The sequence below is a fragment of the Cyanistes caeruleus genome, chromosome 1 (assembly GCF_971803275.1).
Source record: "Cyanistes caeruleus chromosome 1, bCyaCae1.hap1.1, whole genome shotgun sequence".
In the NCBI taxonomy this organism is placed as follows: Eukaryota; Metazoa; Chordata; class Aves; order Passeriformes; family Paridae; genus Cyanistes; species Cyanistes caeruleus.
Genome location: NC_141701.1, coordinates 123891823 through 123911032, shown reverse-complemented (window position 1 = coordinate 123911032; position 19210 = coordinate 123891823). Strand labels below are relative to the sequence as shown.

At 35.4% G+C, this 19210-nt stretch overlaps 1 protein-coding gene and 1 long non-coding RNA gene across 3 annotated transcripts in view; one reads left to right on the top strand and one right to left on the bottom strand.

Moving 5' to 3' along the window:
- Positions 1 to 19210, bottom strand: part of MEOX2 (mesenchyme homeobox 2) — a 54277-nt gene that overhangs the window by 12988 nt on the left and 22079 nt on the right. The window contains exon 2 of the mRNA XM_086855434.1: positions 618 to 790. Coding sequence (XP_086711560.1) covers positions 618 to 790 — 173 coding nt within the window. The remainder of the gene's footprint in view (positions 1 to 617; positions 791 to 19210) is intronic.
- The window catches only part of LOC111924276 (uncharacterized), a 57387-nt gene that overhangs the window by 28387 nt on the left and 9790 nt on the right, over positions 1 to 19210 (top strand). For both annotated transcript variants that reach the window (XR_015277647.1, XR_002861563.2), the window contains exon 4: positions 18471 to 18585. This is a non-coding gene — a long non-coding RNA (uncharacterized LOC111924276). The remainder of the gene's footprint in view (positions 1 to 18470; positions 18586 to 19210) is intronic.

Genomic DNA, 19210 nt, shown 5'->3' with positions numbered 1-19210 from the left:
AATGTGACAACATGCATGATGAAACTCAAGCACATGCAGAAGTGTTTCCTGGACCAGGGTTTGGTGAGCAGGAATCCAGTAACAGTGATAAGAAATTCCATCATCTCCTCTGCTTTCACAGAGCAGGGTAAGATAAAGGGGTTTAAAATGCCTGTATCCCAGTTTTGCTGGCGTTCCCATTTTTGCTGCCATCTGGAAACAGGATGTTCAGAAACTGCATTAATGACCACTGCACATACTTAATAGACTGAACCAAGATGCTCATATTTGTTGCACGCAGGCAAACCAACTACTTGTGTGTACAATGTTAGGGACCTTCCCCTTATTCAGTGTGGACAGATTAGAAAAGACATGCACCCATTTAGCAGATCTATTACTCGTGTGTTTATCTTCCATTTCTGCCTAATAGATGAAATTAATCTGTAAGTGGCACACATGAAAGTATAAATTACTTTCATAGCAGGCAGATAATAAATGTATATAATTTTGCTAAGAACATTCAATCTGATGTATCAACAGAAATATTAGCATTGTAAACAGGAGCTTTACTGTGAGTAGCTACTAATCACTGGCACATATTGAACAGGCATTTAAAGTCCATTATTTTTCATCAGTACCTGTCTTTCAGTGAGGTCAAGGTTTACTGCTATCTCATATCGTCTCAGTCTGGTCAAATAGTTATGATGAGCAAATTCTGCTTCTAGCTCTCTGATTTGCTCCTTGGTGAAAGCCGTCCTTTCCTTCCTGGGTTTGCTGTTGACCTCTGTCTTATAGTTTCCTTCTTGGGAATCTGAAAAAAAAAAAGCAAAAATGGATGTAATAACAAGCACAGCTGAATAGTAAACTAGCCCAAAGACAACAAACTAAAGGTACATTCTTCAAACTTTCTTCTCTCTGAAACACACCCTTGCTTTTATTCCTAAGGATCCTTCACTGTAAATCAGGAAAGCAGAAGTAATTCCGGCAGACTTAAGCTGCTGCTTCCACTCACACACATCAAACTTCAGCTTAAAACCTTGCAGTGTTTCATTTTCTAACGATTCTCTGAAGAATTTCTGCAAAGCTTCAATTCTTTCCCACTGTTGGCAGCTCCCAGTGCATCCAACCAGTACAGGATATGTATCATTTGATTACTGTATAATGAGTAATACTTCAAGAATCTCTCTCTCCTATCATTTCACTAATACCTTAAGCCAAAGCTGTTTTACAGCAGACACTTTAAGGTTTAGTCCAATTACACTTTCAGGAAAAGCTAACAGACAAACCACAGGAAATTGAACACACGTCAAAAAGAAGTTGCTGAGCATGTCCCATGGGTTCTTCTCCTACTCCTGCTATGGTGCAGGTAGAAACTTTTTGGCACAGGTGGTATCAATATAGGAATTTGCTACCACTGAAGCTCATTACATAAGAAACACTTTGGCCACAATCAGAGGAGCTCTGCTGAAAGTTTCATTATCACCCTCATAATTCCTTTTTGCTCTCAGAAACTGGTATATTTGGTCCTCACCCAAACTACTGAACTCAGTAACCCTGTGGCAGTCATCCTGTTGCTGTCAGTGAAGTCAGTTTAAATAAATGAATGTTCAAAATATCAGGGAAAAAAATAAAAATAAAGAGCAATAATACAAAAAAAAGAGAGAGAGAAAGAAAGAAAAAAGAAGAAATAAAAAAAAAGGCCAGACATTTTTAAGTTTGGGTATGATACAACACCTATAAATCCAAAATTAGCAGGAGATCAGTATGAGTATCATTAGTCCAATTCTGGCCTCAGGAACCATCTTAAAAATGTCACAGATTAATTCACACTTCAGCTGCTGATTTAAATAGAAACGTGCATCAACATCCAAATGAACTGGCTCGCAAAAAAATCACTCCCTGGGACTCTGTGTCAGATGAATCATCAGCGTGCCTGAGCCTGTCCAACTGGCCAGTGAGTCTGGTTTAAAATCTACATTTTATAAAGGTATAAGAAAATTTTTACTTTTTGTCAGTCACTCTGTTACTTGGAAGGGAACTTTGGGGTTTTTTGGTGTTTCTTTTTTATGAAAACGGTTGATGCTTGTCTCAATGCTATAGTCATTAATTTAAAATGTTTTAAAGCTAATGGCTGCATATCACCAAACCTCTACTTTTGTTGACATGACACACAGGACTTTGCTTTAAATATGAAGTGTACTGCTGGCTGTGTCACTGAGGGTATCCACGAAAGTTGTTGAGTGGATTTGGGAGCTGGTCAGCCAAAAGTGGAGTAGGAAATTCCTAGGGTAGGACCACATTAGATAGCAGGCCCATTGACAATAGCGTGTGGCCAAGGTACATTTACAAACTCAACATAGAAAACTTGATATTTCAAAACCAACTTATACCTAGAAATTCACATTTCTTCCTTTATAATAATAGACAAACAAGAGTCACTGTAACTTCTCTCCATGTTTTTCTGTTTCGGGAACATGCACATTGGTTTTTTTTTCCTTTAAATTTCCTTGTCTGCCATTCCATTTTAAGGTCCAAATACTAGTATTAATCCAAATACTGAATTTAAATACATAAACCCCTTTATGCCCATTCCATTGAATCACTGAAGAGAGGTACCTAAATCATTATGCCATTTTGGCTTACCAGACGTATTTCATACAGGTTTGAAAGCAGATAGTGTGCATAGTCCTCATCTGCAGTGTGACACAGAAATTAATTTCATGCAAGTAATTTCTAAAGCTCTCTTATAACTGTCCTGGTCATCCTGTGCCTGTGTGAGGTTGTGAGCCAAGAAGTTTTCCCATGTCAGTACTTGATGTAAGAAAGATCCCATGGCTCACTGCTTTCCAGACTACAGGTTGTGTCCTTCAATGAAAGTAATGTTCCCACATATGACACTGATACCATATTGAAAATTCAATGCTAGAAATGAAGACATAAGTCTGGATACACAACAGAAAGAGGGTTCAAGGCTATGAAACATTGGTAGCTACTTCTATTGTGACTATTTGAAGGAAAAAACTTCAGGAGTACCTATCTGAATGTCCCCCAGGACGATACTGATCTCTGCAAGTGATTGAGACTTGTAACATAGCAATTTTTGAAAGCAGATGTTTCCATGAGGAGAACAGCTTTTCTGTACAGCAGCAAATGATTTTTCATAACATTCAGAGACAATGATTCTTGGGATACTGAAAAGGGAAGGGGATGAATACTGGGAAAAGGAAAGGGGAATATAACTGCATGAGTAGCATATGTCCATCATCTTTGCCAATAGAGAGGATTCAGAACTGTTATCAATGTTAGCCCACACAGATCCTGTGCAAATATAAGCACTCTAGGACTATTGGTTATTAAGACATTTCTTCCATTGCTGGATACTACCTTTAATTCAATGTTGAATTCTAAATACCTGAAAGCCATAGTTTTGTCAGCAGCAAGATTCCACCAGCAGACTGACATACACAGTGGAAAACATCCAGGATTTAACTTTTTTGTTTTTGAGAATATCATTGTTTGATTTGTAATAGTTGGAATACACTAAAAACCACGTGTATTCAAACTGCTGAAAGCAGAAGTTGGAGAGGTACACAGAAACCTGGACAGGTACAGAAAGCTGACTCCTTCTCAATACTGAGGTTAATGCAACTGGAATCCTAAGAAATCTGTTTCAATAAAACTATGGCCAGCAAGACAATAATATTTTACTCAATGGATTTGAGATATTGAAAATATATCAAGAAAAAAGAGACTTAAATGGATACTAGTTCGGTGATCATGAGTCTCTTACTGTCATCTGACCTGCTCACTGCAGTATTGCTGTGGTTCATGTACAGGTTGCCTTCTATGTCCTATTAATGTCTGGAATTTTAGTTTTAAAATTTATGGTCATTTTAATTTCCAAGGAGAAAGAATCTAGGTTTACTAATTGGTTGGGGTTTTTTTAACAGTCTCCATCAAGCCAAGATTGGGAACTTCCATCTCTTTCTGACCTTCAGGACTCTGTTCATATCACCTGACTAGCTTCTCTTTGGTGGAAAATGGGTGGGAGACTTGGAAGAGATTCTTGGCAGAACTCACATCAACCTACATCTGTTTTGCAGCTGTTGCAACTAAGGCAAGAAAAAGGTCCCAAGAACCTTAGTTTTCTTCTACTGGCTACATCTTATGCCAAGTGGTAGGTGTAGAGGCAGAGAACAAAGCCTAGAGGGAACTCAGTTAGACTACTTGCCTCTCAAAAGGCACACATAAAATACATACAGATGGTACAAACCACTTGATGAAAAATACAGTAATCTATATTGTCTGTCTTCCACCTTCTGCCAGACAAATTCTGGCACACTTTCAGAAGATGTAGCCTACATGCAGGTATTTGTACCTTATCAGTCTCTCTTTTGGAAACCTTTGTTCTTTGGATGTCAAGTAATGTAGGCAGTTAAACACTCCTTTGAGGGATGCAGGTCATGCCTTTTCTTAGAACTGTTTTTATCACTTTTCAAAAACTACAGGCAGCATCTTTAATATGTCCTGTTAAACAAAAATGCTTGTTGGTAACTGATGTAAGAAGGTACCATTTGGAAAGACATTCAGAGTTATAAATGGCTGTTCCACAAATCTTTGAAGACTTAGATTTCTGCCAAGTTTAATAACAGCTCAAGATTTATTTTTAAAAAACATTCCTAATCACACTGTTCCCCACCCTCAAAAGTTACTTCTGCTTTACTTTAAGGGAAGGTTTGTTCTTAATCCCAACATTTGTATTCTAGCACCAGAGTTCCTTCTTTCTACATCAAGAGCTGAAGCATGTGAAGCAAACACAGGATTGAACTCCTATGTGTAGAATATGAACAGTGATAATTTTGTTTTTACTTCTCATACATGCCTAGGGGGGGAAAAAAAAAAGGGCTGATCACAGAACATGGAAAGAGACTGGTGGGAATATCTATGGCACAGAGATCTGCTATTAACCAGGTAGGATCAGAATCAAAGGTAAAATGTCTAAGAAACACCTATTTTTTTTCTGGATTAGTTCAAAAACTGACATACCTTCATTTCTCAGATAGAAAAGAACATTCAGTTAATACCAGTAATAAATAAATAAATAAAAATAAAAATAAAAATAAAAATAAAAATAAAAATAAAAATAAAAATAAAAATAAAAATAAAAATAAAAATAAAAATAAAAATAAAAATAAAAATAAAAATAAAAATAAAAATAAAAACAAAAACAAAAATTGAAATTAAAATAAAAATAAAAATAAATACACGCACAAAAATTTTCAAAAAGAAATTAGATTCCTAGTGTTCTATTGGTAGTTACAGAAAGTTTTCAGATCCTGACAGCCACAGTGAGACTGGGTAGTGGCAATAACCACTAATGATTGGTGACCAAAAAGCCGTAAGAATTTATTCTTTATTGTTCAATATTCAGGTTTTCCACTTTCACTGACAGTTTCTAACACTTAACCTTGAAAAGCCCCTAGCACTAGCAAACTATTTTTGAATTTATTTCACTATTAACTTATAGTGAAGTTGAGTAAACTAAATGTTCTTAATTGCATATCTTCCTATAAATGATGATCAAGTGTTTGCAGAAAACAACTACTACACAGGTATCTACTTCAAAATTAAGCAATCTATGCAAAGTAATAAAAACAAAAATCTTGCTACTTCTGAGTAGTTTAATGTTGTGTGAAAGAATATTTCTTTCAAAAATAAAACTTTAACATTTGCTTAAATAACTAATATGTACAAGAAGCTTCTAGAAATAAATAGAACACAATAATAATATGTGATTAAATTTAAAATGTTTGCTTGCTTTTCTTTTTTCTTTTGAGATATGAGCAATATGAACTAAGGGAAAAGTAGCAAGGAGATGGCATAAAGATCTCCATATGGTTCATATTTTTTTTGCCAGAAACTAGATGTGAAAGCAAGATTTACCCAGAAATAGTCACTTTCAGACATTTTTGATATTTAATACAGAATATTATGAAGTTTTGATATGACCTTTTTTTTAAAATTTTCAATTCAAAGTTGCTCAGAATTAATACGAAAACTTACCCTGTATCCAAATCACCATTCTTCACTTAGCAGGATCATAAGTTAAATCCTTACTCTCTACTGTTGTGTATAATCTTCACACACACAAAAAAAAAGGCTATGTATCTGTTTCCTTTGATGCACCTAATTCTACTTGCATCGAATGCTGCAGATTTTATTAATCTATATTTGTTTCATGATTTTCCTTCCCTTCTTAGTCATTTAAATAATGTTTTTAAAACACTTTGCCTAGTGAAAAAGTATACTTCCAAATAACTGAACACTCAGTCTGAGTGCCTCTTTTGAGAACATCATCGAAAGTATTTCTGTAGCTGCAATTCACTAAATATTGGAACAAATAATTTCCATAATTAACAACTTTGCATGTGCAAATGGGAAAAACTGCACAGTAGCACAAGTATGATGTCAAAACTACATGAACCCTTCTCTTCAGTCTAATGAAAGCTAACTATTTTTGCTTTTTGAGTTAATGCTTTCCAACAGTCTGTGACAATTAACAATTTAAAATAGCCTCATATCTGCACCCAAAAAACACACTGACCTGGCACAGCAAAACCTGTAGGTATTCTGAAACACACTATATACTGTCCTAACCTATTACCTACTAGCTGTTGCTGCCAACATTATTTTATTATTGCCTTCTGAAAGTACAAGTCTAGGAATTATACTACAGTGTTGGAAACATTGATTCATTAACACTGTAGCAGCTAATGCTACAGGTTCTTGAAGATACTTCTGCTTAAACCTTCTAATTATATAGCATGTACAGGTCACTGCTTCTTCAAACCATGCAGATATGGAAGACAACATATGTATTGTCTCATATGATTCCCCTAGTGAGTAGGTCTTCATGTGGAAGACACTACTCTCTGACCAAAGTGTGTGTATAATCACAGCTTATTATAGGAGACAGGATTTCTCTGAAAATAACTTTACAGATTGCATTTTGATATGACATTTCATCCATTGGGATTGACAATTCCCATTTGCAGATACATTCTACAGATACATCTCTTACAAGCAGCATCAAATAACATGTGCTACTTTTCTGCCTTTTTACCAGATGAGTTTTATAACTTGCTTTCATATAGAGGAGCTTCATTAAATGACATTGAGACCTGCCAGGACCATCTCCCCAATGATTAGGAGTGAATCTTCCAGAGTAAAGGCTAACCTATAAAATTAAACCAAAAGATTTTCCATGCCTCTTAGAACAAAAGTCGACAAGTGAAGAAAACACTAGTTGAGATAGAAGTATATATAATTTCCCTTTTTTCTTGACTCTCACCTCCTAGACATCTCCCACAGAGACTCTTTCCTACCAAGAGGAAAAGAATAAAAGGGAAGAGCAACCAAACCCACCCCAAACACTACACATACCTCAGGCATCATCATCCTCATCATTCTGATGAAAGTTCTTCCCTGGAGACGAGCTGCATCAGAACTCCAAGGAAGCATTAAAATATTCCTTTTGGCACTACATTATTGTATAAAAATACTTGGGAAAATAGATCTTCTCTGCCAAGATTTGAAAGATCTAAAGCACTACAAACTGTAGGGAAGTGGTTACTTGAGAAAAGAGCGTAAGACACGCAGAATTTACTTTGATAATCCCCTCTCAGTCTTATCTCCCTAAAATGATAGGTTGTAGTTTTTCACTTTAGCTTTGCAAATCAGAGACTCTTGTCCTGCCAAAAATACTAAACAGTGTCCTGGGACTCAGGTTTAATAAAAAAACATCTATAATTCACATTAAAAAAAAAAATAAAAAATAAGGAAACCTAAGATACTTAAGTGATAAAAATGCACTATGGTTCATTTAATCCTTTGGCCAGTAAGCTTTTTGAGAAAATGCTTTCTCTCAGATATCTGTAGATTTGCCTCCTTAGGCAAAATATAGTTGTGGTTGCTCCACTTCATATGACGTAAAATGCTATACTTCTAGCTTAAGATATTGCCAGCAAAAATTGAGATGTGGGTAAGGAGTAGAAAAAAATGTTGCAGTGACTGGCTGCCAAAAAGGTCACCACTAATATAACAAAATATACCAGTATGCTTCCTGCATGTGCTACCTAGAATTTAAACATCATGAAAATAGATTATTATATTATTTCTTTTCTCTGTAAAGCCAGACTGACACTGTTACTGTATTAGACTCCAAATCACAGCAGGATGGGAACATATGTCAAGTGATGCATTTTAGAAACCTTTTTTTTATATATTAACTTCTTTATATAAATGGCCATTAGTTTTATGTGCTTTCACATTTCCATTAAAAGTCCTTTATATTTAAGCAGCAGTACATTCCAATGCAAAACTAGCTATGTTTGCTTCCCAAATGGCAGTCAGCACTTGATAATAATTCTGTTGCTTGGAAAGCACAGACCTTGTGGATACTGATTGAATCAGTGAATAAAACATTTTTAATGTGTTTACTTAGTTACTTCATGGAAAAATGTCAATTATTTAATTTTCTGCTACTACTTTTTCTTTCTTTTTTTCTCTTTTCTAGTTCTTTCTACTTATTTCTGCAAATAGGTTTCAATTTTTTTTACATATTAGTCACATTATCCATAGTTTACAGAAATCGAGGTGTAATTTGATTACAGACTTCACCAAATGTATAGCCTAGAGCTCTTTCTTCCATACTTGGTGTGCTAGAGAGTGTTGTTGCCACCACTCCTCCCTCACATACAAGACCTTACATTAGAAAAAAGTAAAAGCCTGAATCTATAGTAATTTTTGTAGGTCCTGCAACAGACCACATCATTGTACCTTCACTAGAGCAAACGGCCTAGAAAAGAGCATGCCATCTGGGCCAGTTTCTTAGGACAAGCCAAGTTCTTCCCCAAATTACAGTGAGCAAACTGGAGAAGCTCAAGAATCTTGGAGGAATCTCTTCTCAATGACAGGGGTATCAGTGCTGATCTTGCTCCCATTATAAGTACCAGTTTACTTTGTGTAGGATCATGAGACATCTTGAGTTGAATAAAGAGTATTTTCTTAGGCTCCTTCATATATATTTTTTCAAAATATAGAGGCAGAACTTACAGTCAAAATTATGCTGACTTCTACTTTTGCTTTTCAAAAAGAGTTTATTGCAATTGCATAATTGCCTCCTGTCTGAACAAAAAAATAAATACTTTTCACATAAGCCAAAGAATCAAGGATTTTAGTTTTCAATACTTAGCAATAAAAGTTGAAACACTTTACAGCAGTTTAATAGTTTCTTGAGGGCTCCATATTGCTTAACTCACGCATCTTTTCAAAGCTTCAGGATACAGTTACACAAAGGAAAATATAAATGGTTACCAACAATTCCACTTTAACTCTTTCTAAGAATTATTTTGCTGCTACAGGAAACAGGAAGTCATTTCACATTGGTATTTTTTATGTAATTCTTCCACATGTGTTACACTAGCTAATTTTTTTCCCCATTCATCACAAAACAGATTTATTTGGGACCCCTTAGTGATGTAGTGAAAATTTTATATATGTTGAACATATGACAGAAAAAAAGCAGTGTCTGGAGCAAATCTAACATCCCATACTTCTGTTTAATCCTGTGTTAGTGTGCCCTTTCCCAATTTTTTTTTAAAAATTCAGTCTGCTTGAAATGTTTTTATTCTTTCTAAAACCTGTCCTTTTTAAACACCCATAACTGGCCCCTTAAGTGCATGTAGCACCTTGCAGAGCTGCAGCATCACAAATCACCTACCATTTCACAGTCTTGATGAGTGTCACAACCCCCACAAGCAATTCCATGTGGTCATTCTCTGCCTTAGTGGCTGTCCCTATTGGACATGGCTCAGCTGGTGTGGCATTACAGCTTTCACCATGAGACACAAATGTAATCTCTGTCTGGGTCTTTAAGAAATATAGATTTCTGTGCAAATGTATTTGCCTGCATATGTTTTGGTGACAAGTTTTGTAAATCTTATTATCCCTCAGAAAGCATTAAAATGAAGCCAACAGGCCCAGCTGTGCTCATAACCTACCTGAGCACATATCCAGACTTTTTTTTCCAAACAGAAAAACTCTCACACACACACACACACACACACACACTGTCTCATACCCAAAAGGGTTGCTTTTCTGGGTGTCTTCTATTATTTCATTCACAGTTTACTTTACAACACTGTGCTGAAGCCTTTTCCCACTATAAAACTGGGAAATCAGTGAAAAGTACTTTCACACATACAATTAAATGGAATTACCTGTCTTTCAGGGAAAGCCAAAATAAAAGGGGTTGTAAAATAAAATTTTTCAGGTGTTTTAACTATTTATACCACTGGCTTTTAGGCCAACCATGAAAGTTTCATTTTCCACTTAAAACTATTACTGTCTGTTAACATGAGGTAGAAACCCTCCTAATGACTGCTATGGAAGTTCTGAATATCAGCTGGTTTTGACTTACCCTAATAGTTTCCCTCTTTAGCACCATGCCATATTTTCCTTTCTTTTTGTTTTCTTAAATAATTATCACAAATGGCAGAATCCATTAAAAAACACCCAATGGAATTGTCATGTTTGATGCTAACACAATTTCATTTTCAACCTGTAGAGTACAATTGTAAAGGATGGAAAAGCGCTCACATAATTAAACTGAAAACCCAAAATACTTCTCTAAATAGAATATTGGGTGAAGGAAATGAATCTGTAAAAGAAATAAAGTCTAGCCAATAATGCAGGTTTAAATTTTCTTCTAGATATATTTTACTATGTATTTTACAGTCTGGGAGGGCTTTTTGATGACTAATTTTTCTTGATGGCTAACAATCAATTTATATAGTCACAGCCTGTAATTCATAAATGAAAGCTTTGGCAGAGTACAATTTAAAAAAAAAAAACAACCAAACCTTCAACTTTCATGTGAGCAAAAAGATATAGCATAATTTTTTGGAGGCCTTCCTAAATTTTAAGATTACTGTGCAAGAAAATGGCACTTCCCAAAAGGGAAGTGACTTCAAGTATATGTTCAAGTACAGCTTTTGAGATGGCAAACTTTTATGCCATACTTGTACTGTTCCCTTTTACATGATAGATAGTGAGTCTATAGTTACAGTAATTGAAAATTATAAGCCTTCTTTTAACTTTAAAAATGGACTACTACTTCCAAAGGAGTTGATATTCCCTACAAAGACTTAATTTTTTATTTAGATAATATGGTAACAAGGGACTGGTTGTGCAAACATGTCAGTGTGTATATAAAGTTCTGGTCTCAAGCAAGCCCATTAAGAAGAAATATGCTAAAAAAAAAAAAAAAAAAAAAAGAAAAGAAACATCAAAACCCAAAAACATCCAATAATTAAACCCCATATCCACGTAATTTTTCTCCAGGTTTATTTCTAACTCTTTGTCAGTAATGCAAAGTCTTTCTGTGATCATTAAACTCATACAGAATGAAAAAAAATTTAAACTTTTGTTTTCTCCAATCAGGGAGACCATTTGGCAAACAAATGTTAAATAATAGGGCCTGACTCTTCCATCACTCACCTCCCACAGCTTGCTGCCTATAAGCTGGAGAATAAAGGCCTTCCTAGTAAAGTACTGTGCTAATGAAATATTCTGACAGTGCATGTCAAAGCCTAGTAAATATTATCTATTATTTACAATCCTACACAGTATTTGTTTTACTCTTTTTAAAAAAGCTCATTTCAAATACCTACTTCTACTGGGATAAGAAAATTAAAAAACATTCATAAATATTGAAGATAAAAGTTTCATGGTATAACTTTTTTTCTTTGTCCTAGAAGTTGTAACACCAAAAACAAATTAAGAGCCTATTTAATTGTACAAATAAAACATTTCAAATCAGTACCCACATTCTCTAATGTGATCAGTTGTCACCTCCACTAATGACTGGCAGCTGGAGGTAACACATTGTCCTGCCTTTTGACTTTGATAAGTGTTGAACTACATCTTTCTACGAAAATAAAATTGGTGTTGCATTTCTTTGCTCTTCTTCCCATTCCTATAATCTAGGGTTGGTTCTCTGCAGTAAGAATAGACACAATACTTGAGATTATCAGATCTCAGAAACAGGGGAAAAAATGCCAATAAAATTATTAGCATACCTACTTGAAGGATGCAGGAGTACACTCTAAAAAGCAGACGCTCGAAGCAACAATGAAATCCCAGTGTTTCCTGGTAACCAGCAATTTCAGGGCTGGACTTCATGCAACAATAATGCACGCTGCATTTGCCTGTGCTAATGGGGTGAGGAGGGGAGATAGATAAATCTGTTTCTAAACCTCAAAAAATACTTCCTGAACTTTGGTCTGGCAGCTTTGAAAAAGCTTTCAAATTCAGGAGGAATCTACAGAAGTGGAATAAAGGTCTGAAGCTTTCAAAAAAGAAAGAGTTGTAGTTTAGGCACAAGCACAAGCCCTGGGGCATTATTCCTTTTAATATAAAACTTTATCCATTTACTTTCAAACTACTCAGTCACTGAAATTCCACCCAACTGAATAAAATTATTAGATATTACACTATTTTTATCAAGGGTACCTTATTTTAAAATTACACATCTTTGAAAGACCATTTCCAATCTTTTTATAAACACTGATAACCCCACCGAGTATGAGCCTCTTGCCTTTGCTGCTCAGTATCCAGAGGCAAAGGGGACACCTGTGATCAAGGGACTGTTTGCTTCTCATAACCACCCCTGCAATATACTCACTGATAGTTTCTACTGATGCAAAACAAAACCTGAACCATCTGATCTCAACTGTCTGTTGCATGACAAAGTGTCAAGAGTCAGCTGTAAAGTGTTGAACAACTTCATTCTCTCTCTTATCCATAGTTCTGCTTAGAGCTCCTTCGTAGCACAGCATATTTAGGATTCATCTGCTTGCTGTCTGGCTATTTAAAGTGTGCAACTAGCAAGACTTGCATCTCCCCTCCTTTTTGCATTCCCTAGTGACTCCAGTCAGTAGAACAAATGTCACCAAGGCTTGGAGTTATCTTAGAGGCTGGACTGAGCATGCTCTGGTACAGCAGATCCCTGCAAAAATGGTTCTTTTTGAATAACTGCACCGGGTTCTTTCACATTGTTGTGATGTTTTCCAGGGGATTTATAGGTCTCTAGGGCACTGAAAACATGGACCAAATCTACTTGAACAGATATAAACATCAGTTTGAGTAAACAGTTAATTTTTGCTGGTGTTAGAGCATTTGGCAGCTGTTCCTAGCCATAACCAAGAATTCTCCATCTTTCAAAACATAAAGAAAAACTGGATATTGATTTTCTCTATCATCCAAAAATCCAGCCTTCTCCTTAAGTAAAATTGGATCCAGTTCAGTTCAAAAATCCGAGTCAAAAATCAAAAGGAAAGGAAGTTAAAATGTTGTTCTGTTATGGTTATAGCTATGCTGAACTGATATGAAAAATCAGACCATAACATGCTAATACATCTGATGTTGTTATGCAGGACTGCCTTGTTTCCATTAAACAGCAAAAAGACAGCTACTGTTTAACTGATGAAAACTGATGGAAAATCCTCATTACTATATAAACAGTGGTATAAGCATAAAAAGTGTTTAGTTTATGCATCTGTGCATTTAGCTGAACATTAAGCTTTTTCTAAACACAATTTGGTGCCTTCCTACTCTCATATATTTTCACTTTTTTTTGAAAGCAGGAAATCTGTGTCTTCTCATGCCTTGAAATATAAACAAACAAAAAAGAATCAATTATTTTTGTATTATGTATCATTTTATATCAACTAACCCACCGGATAAACCATGTACATGGCTTCTAGAATTGTAGTTTAAAGTCTGACTTTTCTCTTTCTTTTTTTTTTTTTTTAGTTGGTTTTTTTTGGGGGGTGGGGTTTGCTTTTTTCATTTTGGTTTTGGTTTTGTTGGGTTTTCTGTTTGTTTGGGTTTTTTGGGGTTTTTTTTTGCTTTTTTGTTTTGGGTTTTTCTGTTTGTTTTGGGGTTTTTTTTGTTCGGTTAGGGTTTTTCGTTTGGGTTTTTTTTGTGTGTGTGCTTTGTTTTCTTCCTTTATTTCCAAGGGAGATTTGGGTCTACTTTCATCCTAAAAGACCTCATTGGCTACATCATTTAGTTACTCTGCTTTGGGGTTTGGACTGCTTACTTATTTGGTGTTATTCAAAAATGCACAAATGAACCCATTTTTCAATGATGCCTTTCATTCCTAATACACCTCTTTAAAATGGATCTAGTCCTTATTCAAAATCTCAGTATCAAGTCCTTTCTTTCTTCAGTCATTTTTGTGATGTCATCTTATGAAGTATGTCCTTGACATAATAAAAAGTTGTCTTGAGTAACTGCCATGCAAGATAATCTTCAGTTTTGTGGACAAAATGAGAAGACATCTATATAGACACAGCTGAGAACATCAAAAAACCACCAGTCATTCCTTCTTGGATTGCATCAATAATGAACAGATAAGAAGTTCAAATTAAATATCCTTCAACAGAACATTAATTCACCCATAACTTATCATGCAGGCCACATAGGTTTATTTGTGTGGGTGGTGTCCTGTCTGTAAATAGAACCTGCCCCTCACAAACTACTGGAAAGATCCCCACTTTCTTTTGAGTATCATAATATGTCAAAAGTGCTTTTTAATCAGTTAAGAACTGAATCTGATTAGATTTGATTTAACTTACTTTAATTTGCTCTGACAGGTAATAGGAGCTCATTTCAGACAGTTTGTTACTAATTTAAAATATTCATCATTGATTCTCAGAAAAAGGGCATTATCAGAACACTCATCCATGACACTACTAAGACATAAAGAGAAGTAAATGAATAAATATGTTTTTATACTGTGACTTGGAAAAGACAACAATTCAATCAAAGATTTAAGCTAGAAATGCTAGTTCCCCATGTAGGAGGACATTTTTTTGTTTCAAAAACTGTAGAAAGATCCCAGAAGCTCTCTTTTTGCATAAAGACATGTATGCCCAAAAAGAATGAGACAAAGTTCCAAATACATTATTCTTTTGCATTAGTGCAGCAGTGATGGTTAAAGGGCTTCCTCATTGGACTGGACCCTGCAATCCATCAAAGCAAAGTCCATGCTACCAAGAGCTGACAATAGATCTATCATATGCTTGCACCCCACTTCTTCATGGTGGTAACAAACAAGTGAAAATGTTCATCACTGCACCCTAGCTGTTATCCTCTTGGGCATTATACCAGAGCAGCCTTTAAGTAAAGACAGGGAAAATCTCACAACCTCCTTTCAACTTATTCTCACAGTCCATCAACAACTGTTCCCATTTTGGAAAAGACTTTGAACCTTGTTCAAGTAAAGTGTGGCAAGAACTGACAATTTTTTTATAATTATAGACCATTTTTACATAGAAATATTATTGAACAAAATTCACATTTTAAAGAACAGTTCAGGGAATAGAAGGGCAAAGAAGATTCAGATTGTGCATGATGTAGTTTTAAAGATCTACTGACAGGGTGTAAGGTGATGTTCATATCCCATCCCACCGAGGCACAACTACGGCGACAATGGCAGCACGGTCTGTTTCTCCACGTCAAAATGGTTTTCTCAAGTGGTCTGATTTTGAATGTTTAGTATGCTTATGACCAAAAAAAGCATGTATTTCTTCTCAAAAGTTGAGAGAAATTAAAGAATCATAGGAAAAGGTCAAAATATGCAATATCCTCAGAGTTAGGCTCAACAAAGGCCTAAGGAAAGGAAACATGCTAGGGTCTAAACCAAGAATAAATAGGGGAAAAGCAACATGAAAATGATATATAGTCCTTAGCAAACCTTTATAGACATCTTTGAGAAGGTGTGCAAACCTTTTGTGAGAGCATTGTCAGTAGACACCAGATCTGCTGAGCTACACAGTAATTTACCCGCTGAAAGCTCCAGTTTTTATAGGTATAATCAGAGTGTCTTATACATGACAAATGCAATGTAGGCATGATCTATTCCTTTCATAAGCTCTAAGAATTTAGACAGATGAAGAGATCATTACAGATTGAAATCTGACTTAAAATACCAGAAATATATTTAGGAAGCAGAAATAACAATTATCCAAAAATGGTCCCAGGGCGGCAACAATTTCTGAAATTATGTGGGTGTCATTGCAGATGCAAGATAACCATTTGTCAATAAGATAACTAAAAACCAGACATTTATTTTTAGGCAATTCATATGTCAAGCTGCCAAGGAGTAAGATCACTGATCGATTTTCAGATTTTCATCTCCCTAAGTATATTGAGAAGACAGATATTTTGAAATTCCCTATACACACAAGAGATGTGTAAGGGAATCAAAATAATATTTAAATTTGGCAAAAGAATGCACATAGTGTACAAAATTCATTAGCTCAAAAACAGTTCTGAAAACCTGTTTGCAAGTCACAATCCCACAGAGCACACATACAGGATATGAACAATAAGTTGTTCCCAACTCCCAGTGTGTGAGAAAAGAAAGTTGTAGAAAGTGCTCAGAAAAGTACATTGCTTTTTGTACCCATTTTTCTAAGGAAAATTACTTTTGATGAAACAAAATGCTGTTCCATTTTAGTCATTTCTCTACATCTTCTGCTGCTATTGATCTTAAAATGTACCTATTCCATTTTTACTGGTTATTACAGACTTTTCTCTCAGATACAGAACCTTGTGAATCATTATGAGTACAATATCTTGGACTATCTCTACCATTCCTTTGTCAAAACATTCAATAGTTCTAAAAAAGTAGTCAAAAAGCAGTAAGGCAATAACGTTCAAGTGCCAAAAATTATGTTCAGCTCCTCGTTTATTCTAAATCGATATTAAGAAAAATGTAGGAAATGGCAACGTTCTATCCTGTGTAAGTCATCACTTGGAGAAATCATAGCTGACTCTAGACAGGACCTAAGTACTAGTCTGAAATGCATCCTCCTCTCTGAATGCCTTCCGCCTCACTCCCCCTCATCCCGATGTTAAGATGTGCAGGCAGATGCCCTTGTCACTGCCTAGCCCCTGTGTATTTGCTTGGATTGATGCTCATCGTGCTTAACTCTCTCTCCAGATGATGAAGATTATGCCCTGTCCTACCCGAAACAAAGCAGGCACCAATGAGCAGAATTTGCTAACTGATGTAATGCATATGCAGGTATTAAGTCACGCATCCTCAAAAAAATTTGAGTTGCTACATAAACACTCAAGTAGTCTGCTTAGCGTGAAGATTCACATGACCACTTTCCTTTCCTGCTCTGCACACCAGCTCCCCTTTGAAGTAAGAAGTTTGCCTCAAGGTCTCTCTCCAGCTGTTTAAAGACCCCAGCAGAAATAGAATAAGCAACCTAGCAGCATTTTCTCTCCAAGACTTTTCCAAGACAACTGTGCTCTACTGAAACAATTCTAAAACTTAGGAGTGTGAAAGGCTCATAAATGCAGAGCCACGTCTTTTTTCCAACCAACACTGAATCTCCATTCCCATAAAAGCGAGGCTTCAGAATTCATAGTTTATAGCAGCAGACCAAAAGCTCTCTTAACCCTGATTTAATAAGTTATGCACATATACACAACACAAACAAAAGTCTATGAATTACACACAGAAAGAAGCTAATTATTTTCTGCCATATTAGCATATAGAATTCATGAATATGACATCTTTCAGTTCTCATAAAACATCCTAAAAACTCTTTATTATTTTAGTTCATCTCATTCTAAAAGTACTCAACTGGCATAAATATAAACGGTGAACCAACCTTAAAAAAACCAACTGTAGTTTTTGTTCTGAACACCTGAACATTTTTGATGCTTACGGAGCTCGTCCAATCATTCCAAACTTAGGTTCCGTGACTGGAGTAATTCTTAGAAAAGGATCACAGAATCACAGAATAATCTGAGATGCAAAGGATCCGCAAGCATGATAGAGTCCAACTCTTTAATGAATGTGTCCTTCTTACTGGATTTATGCTGTCTGCACAATAGTTTTTTTCAGGTCAATTTTTTTTGAAAGCTTAAGTAAACAGTGAATTCAAAAATATTTAACTGTTACAAAACTGGCTATCAAAATAAAAACAGAAGTTTCAAAGTTTTGAGCTGAGTATTACTGAAAATGCCTTGAAGATCCAATTTTAGCACTACTTCATCCAACTATTTTTGATCTGGAAAAAAATCTGCTTCTTCACTGTATTCATTAGAACTTCAGAGATATTAAATTAATCAATAGGAGAAGTGATTCTTAATTTGCTCAGTAAAATGCAGAAACATTCTTCATAGTTGTTGTATAACTAATATTCCTTGAAGCGCCTTTAATGTAGAGCTAAGTGTTTAGTGGCCCTCAAAATTTCTTTCTTCCTGTAACAAGGTGCTTTAGCAGTAACGCTAATAAATCATCTAAGGACATAATCAAAGAATCCTTATGCAATTCTATTCACACTTCCTTTAGCTACACCTGAGTTTATTTAATCTTATGGTGGTTTTCCTCTCTTTTATAGTTCAGCTTGAAGTGACAAAACCAGGATTCCCATTCATGCAGAAGGCTACATGCTACCTGACTGATATACAGATGTGCAGATGTTTCTTCATGTGAACAATCATCGGCTTTTATTGGTAATGAAGCCTCTCAGAAACAAACAAACAAAGGCTAGATTTGAAACAGTATTTTTCACAAGTTCAACTTCTATAATCTTTCCTGGGATTTTTGATTATTCCCCCCATTTCATTATTTGCTCATGTTGATCACACATTTTGTCTGTGATATATCAAGACCTAAACAGTTGTATAGTTTCAACAAAAGGGCCTTTCCAGGTCTTAAAGCTACCAAAATTACTTTGGAAAAATCATCTGTAAGCACATTTTCAGTTTGCACATGGATTCATTTCAGAATATTCTGGCAATTGCAATTTGGAAAGCAATTCCATTTTTTTAAATGAGTAGTATATTTTGTAGGAATGTCATCTAAATGGCAGATACATACATGCCTTTCTTTTCCTTGCTTTTGTTTTGTTACTGACAAAAAAACCCACATGGGATTAAACACGAACTAGAAAATATATGTGATCATCTGGAGCCGCAATTTTTTTATCCAAAATCAGATTTAGTATCTTCCACTATAGCCATACTCCTTTTGGTGTAGGTTTACACCGTTTTACTATGGGTCTGGTTTATATCTCCCCATCTTTAATGCAATCCATTATTAATACAGACAAAGAGAAAGAAAAGAGGAAGGGAAGCC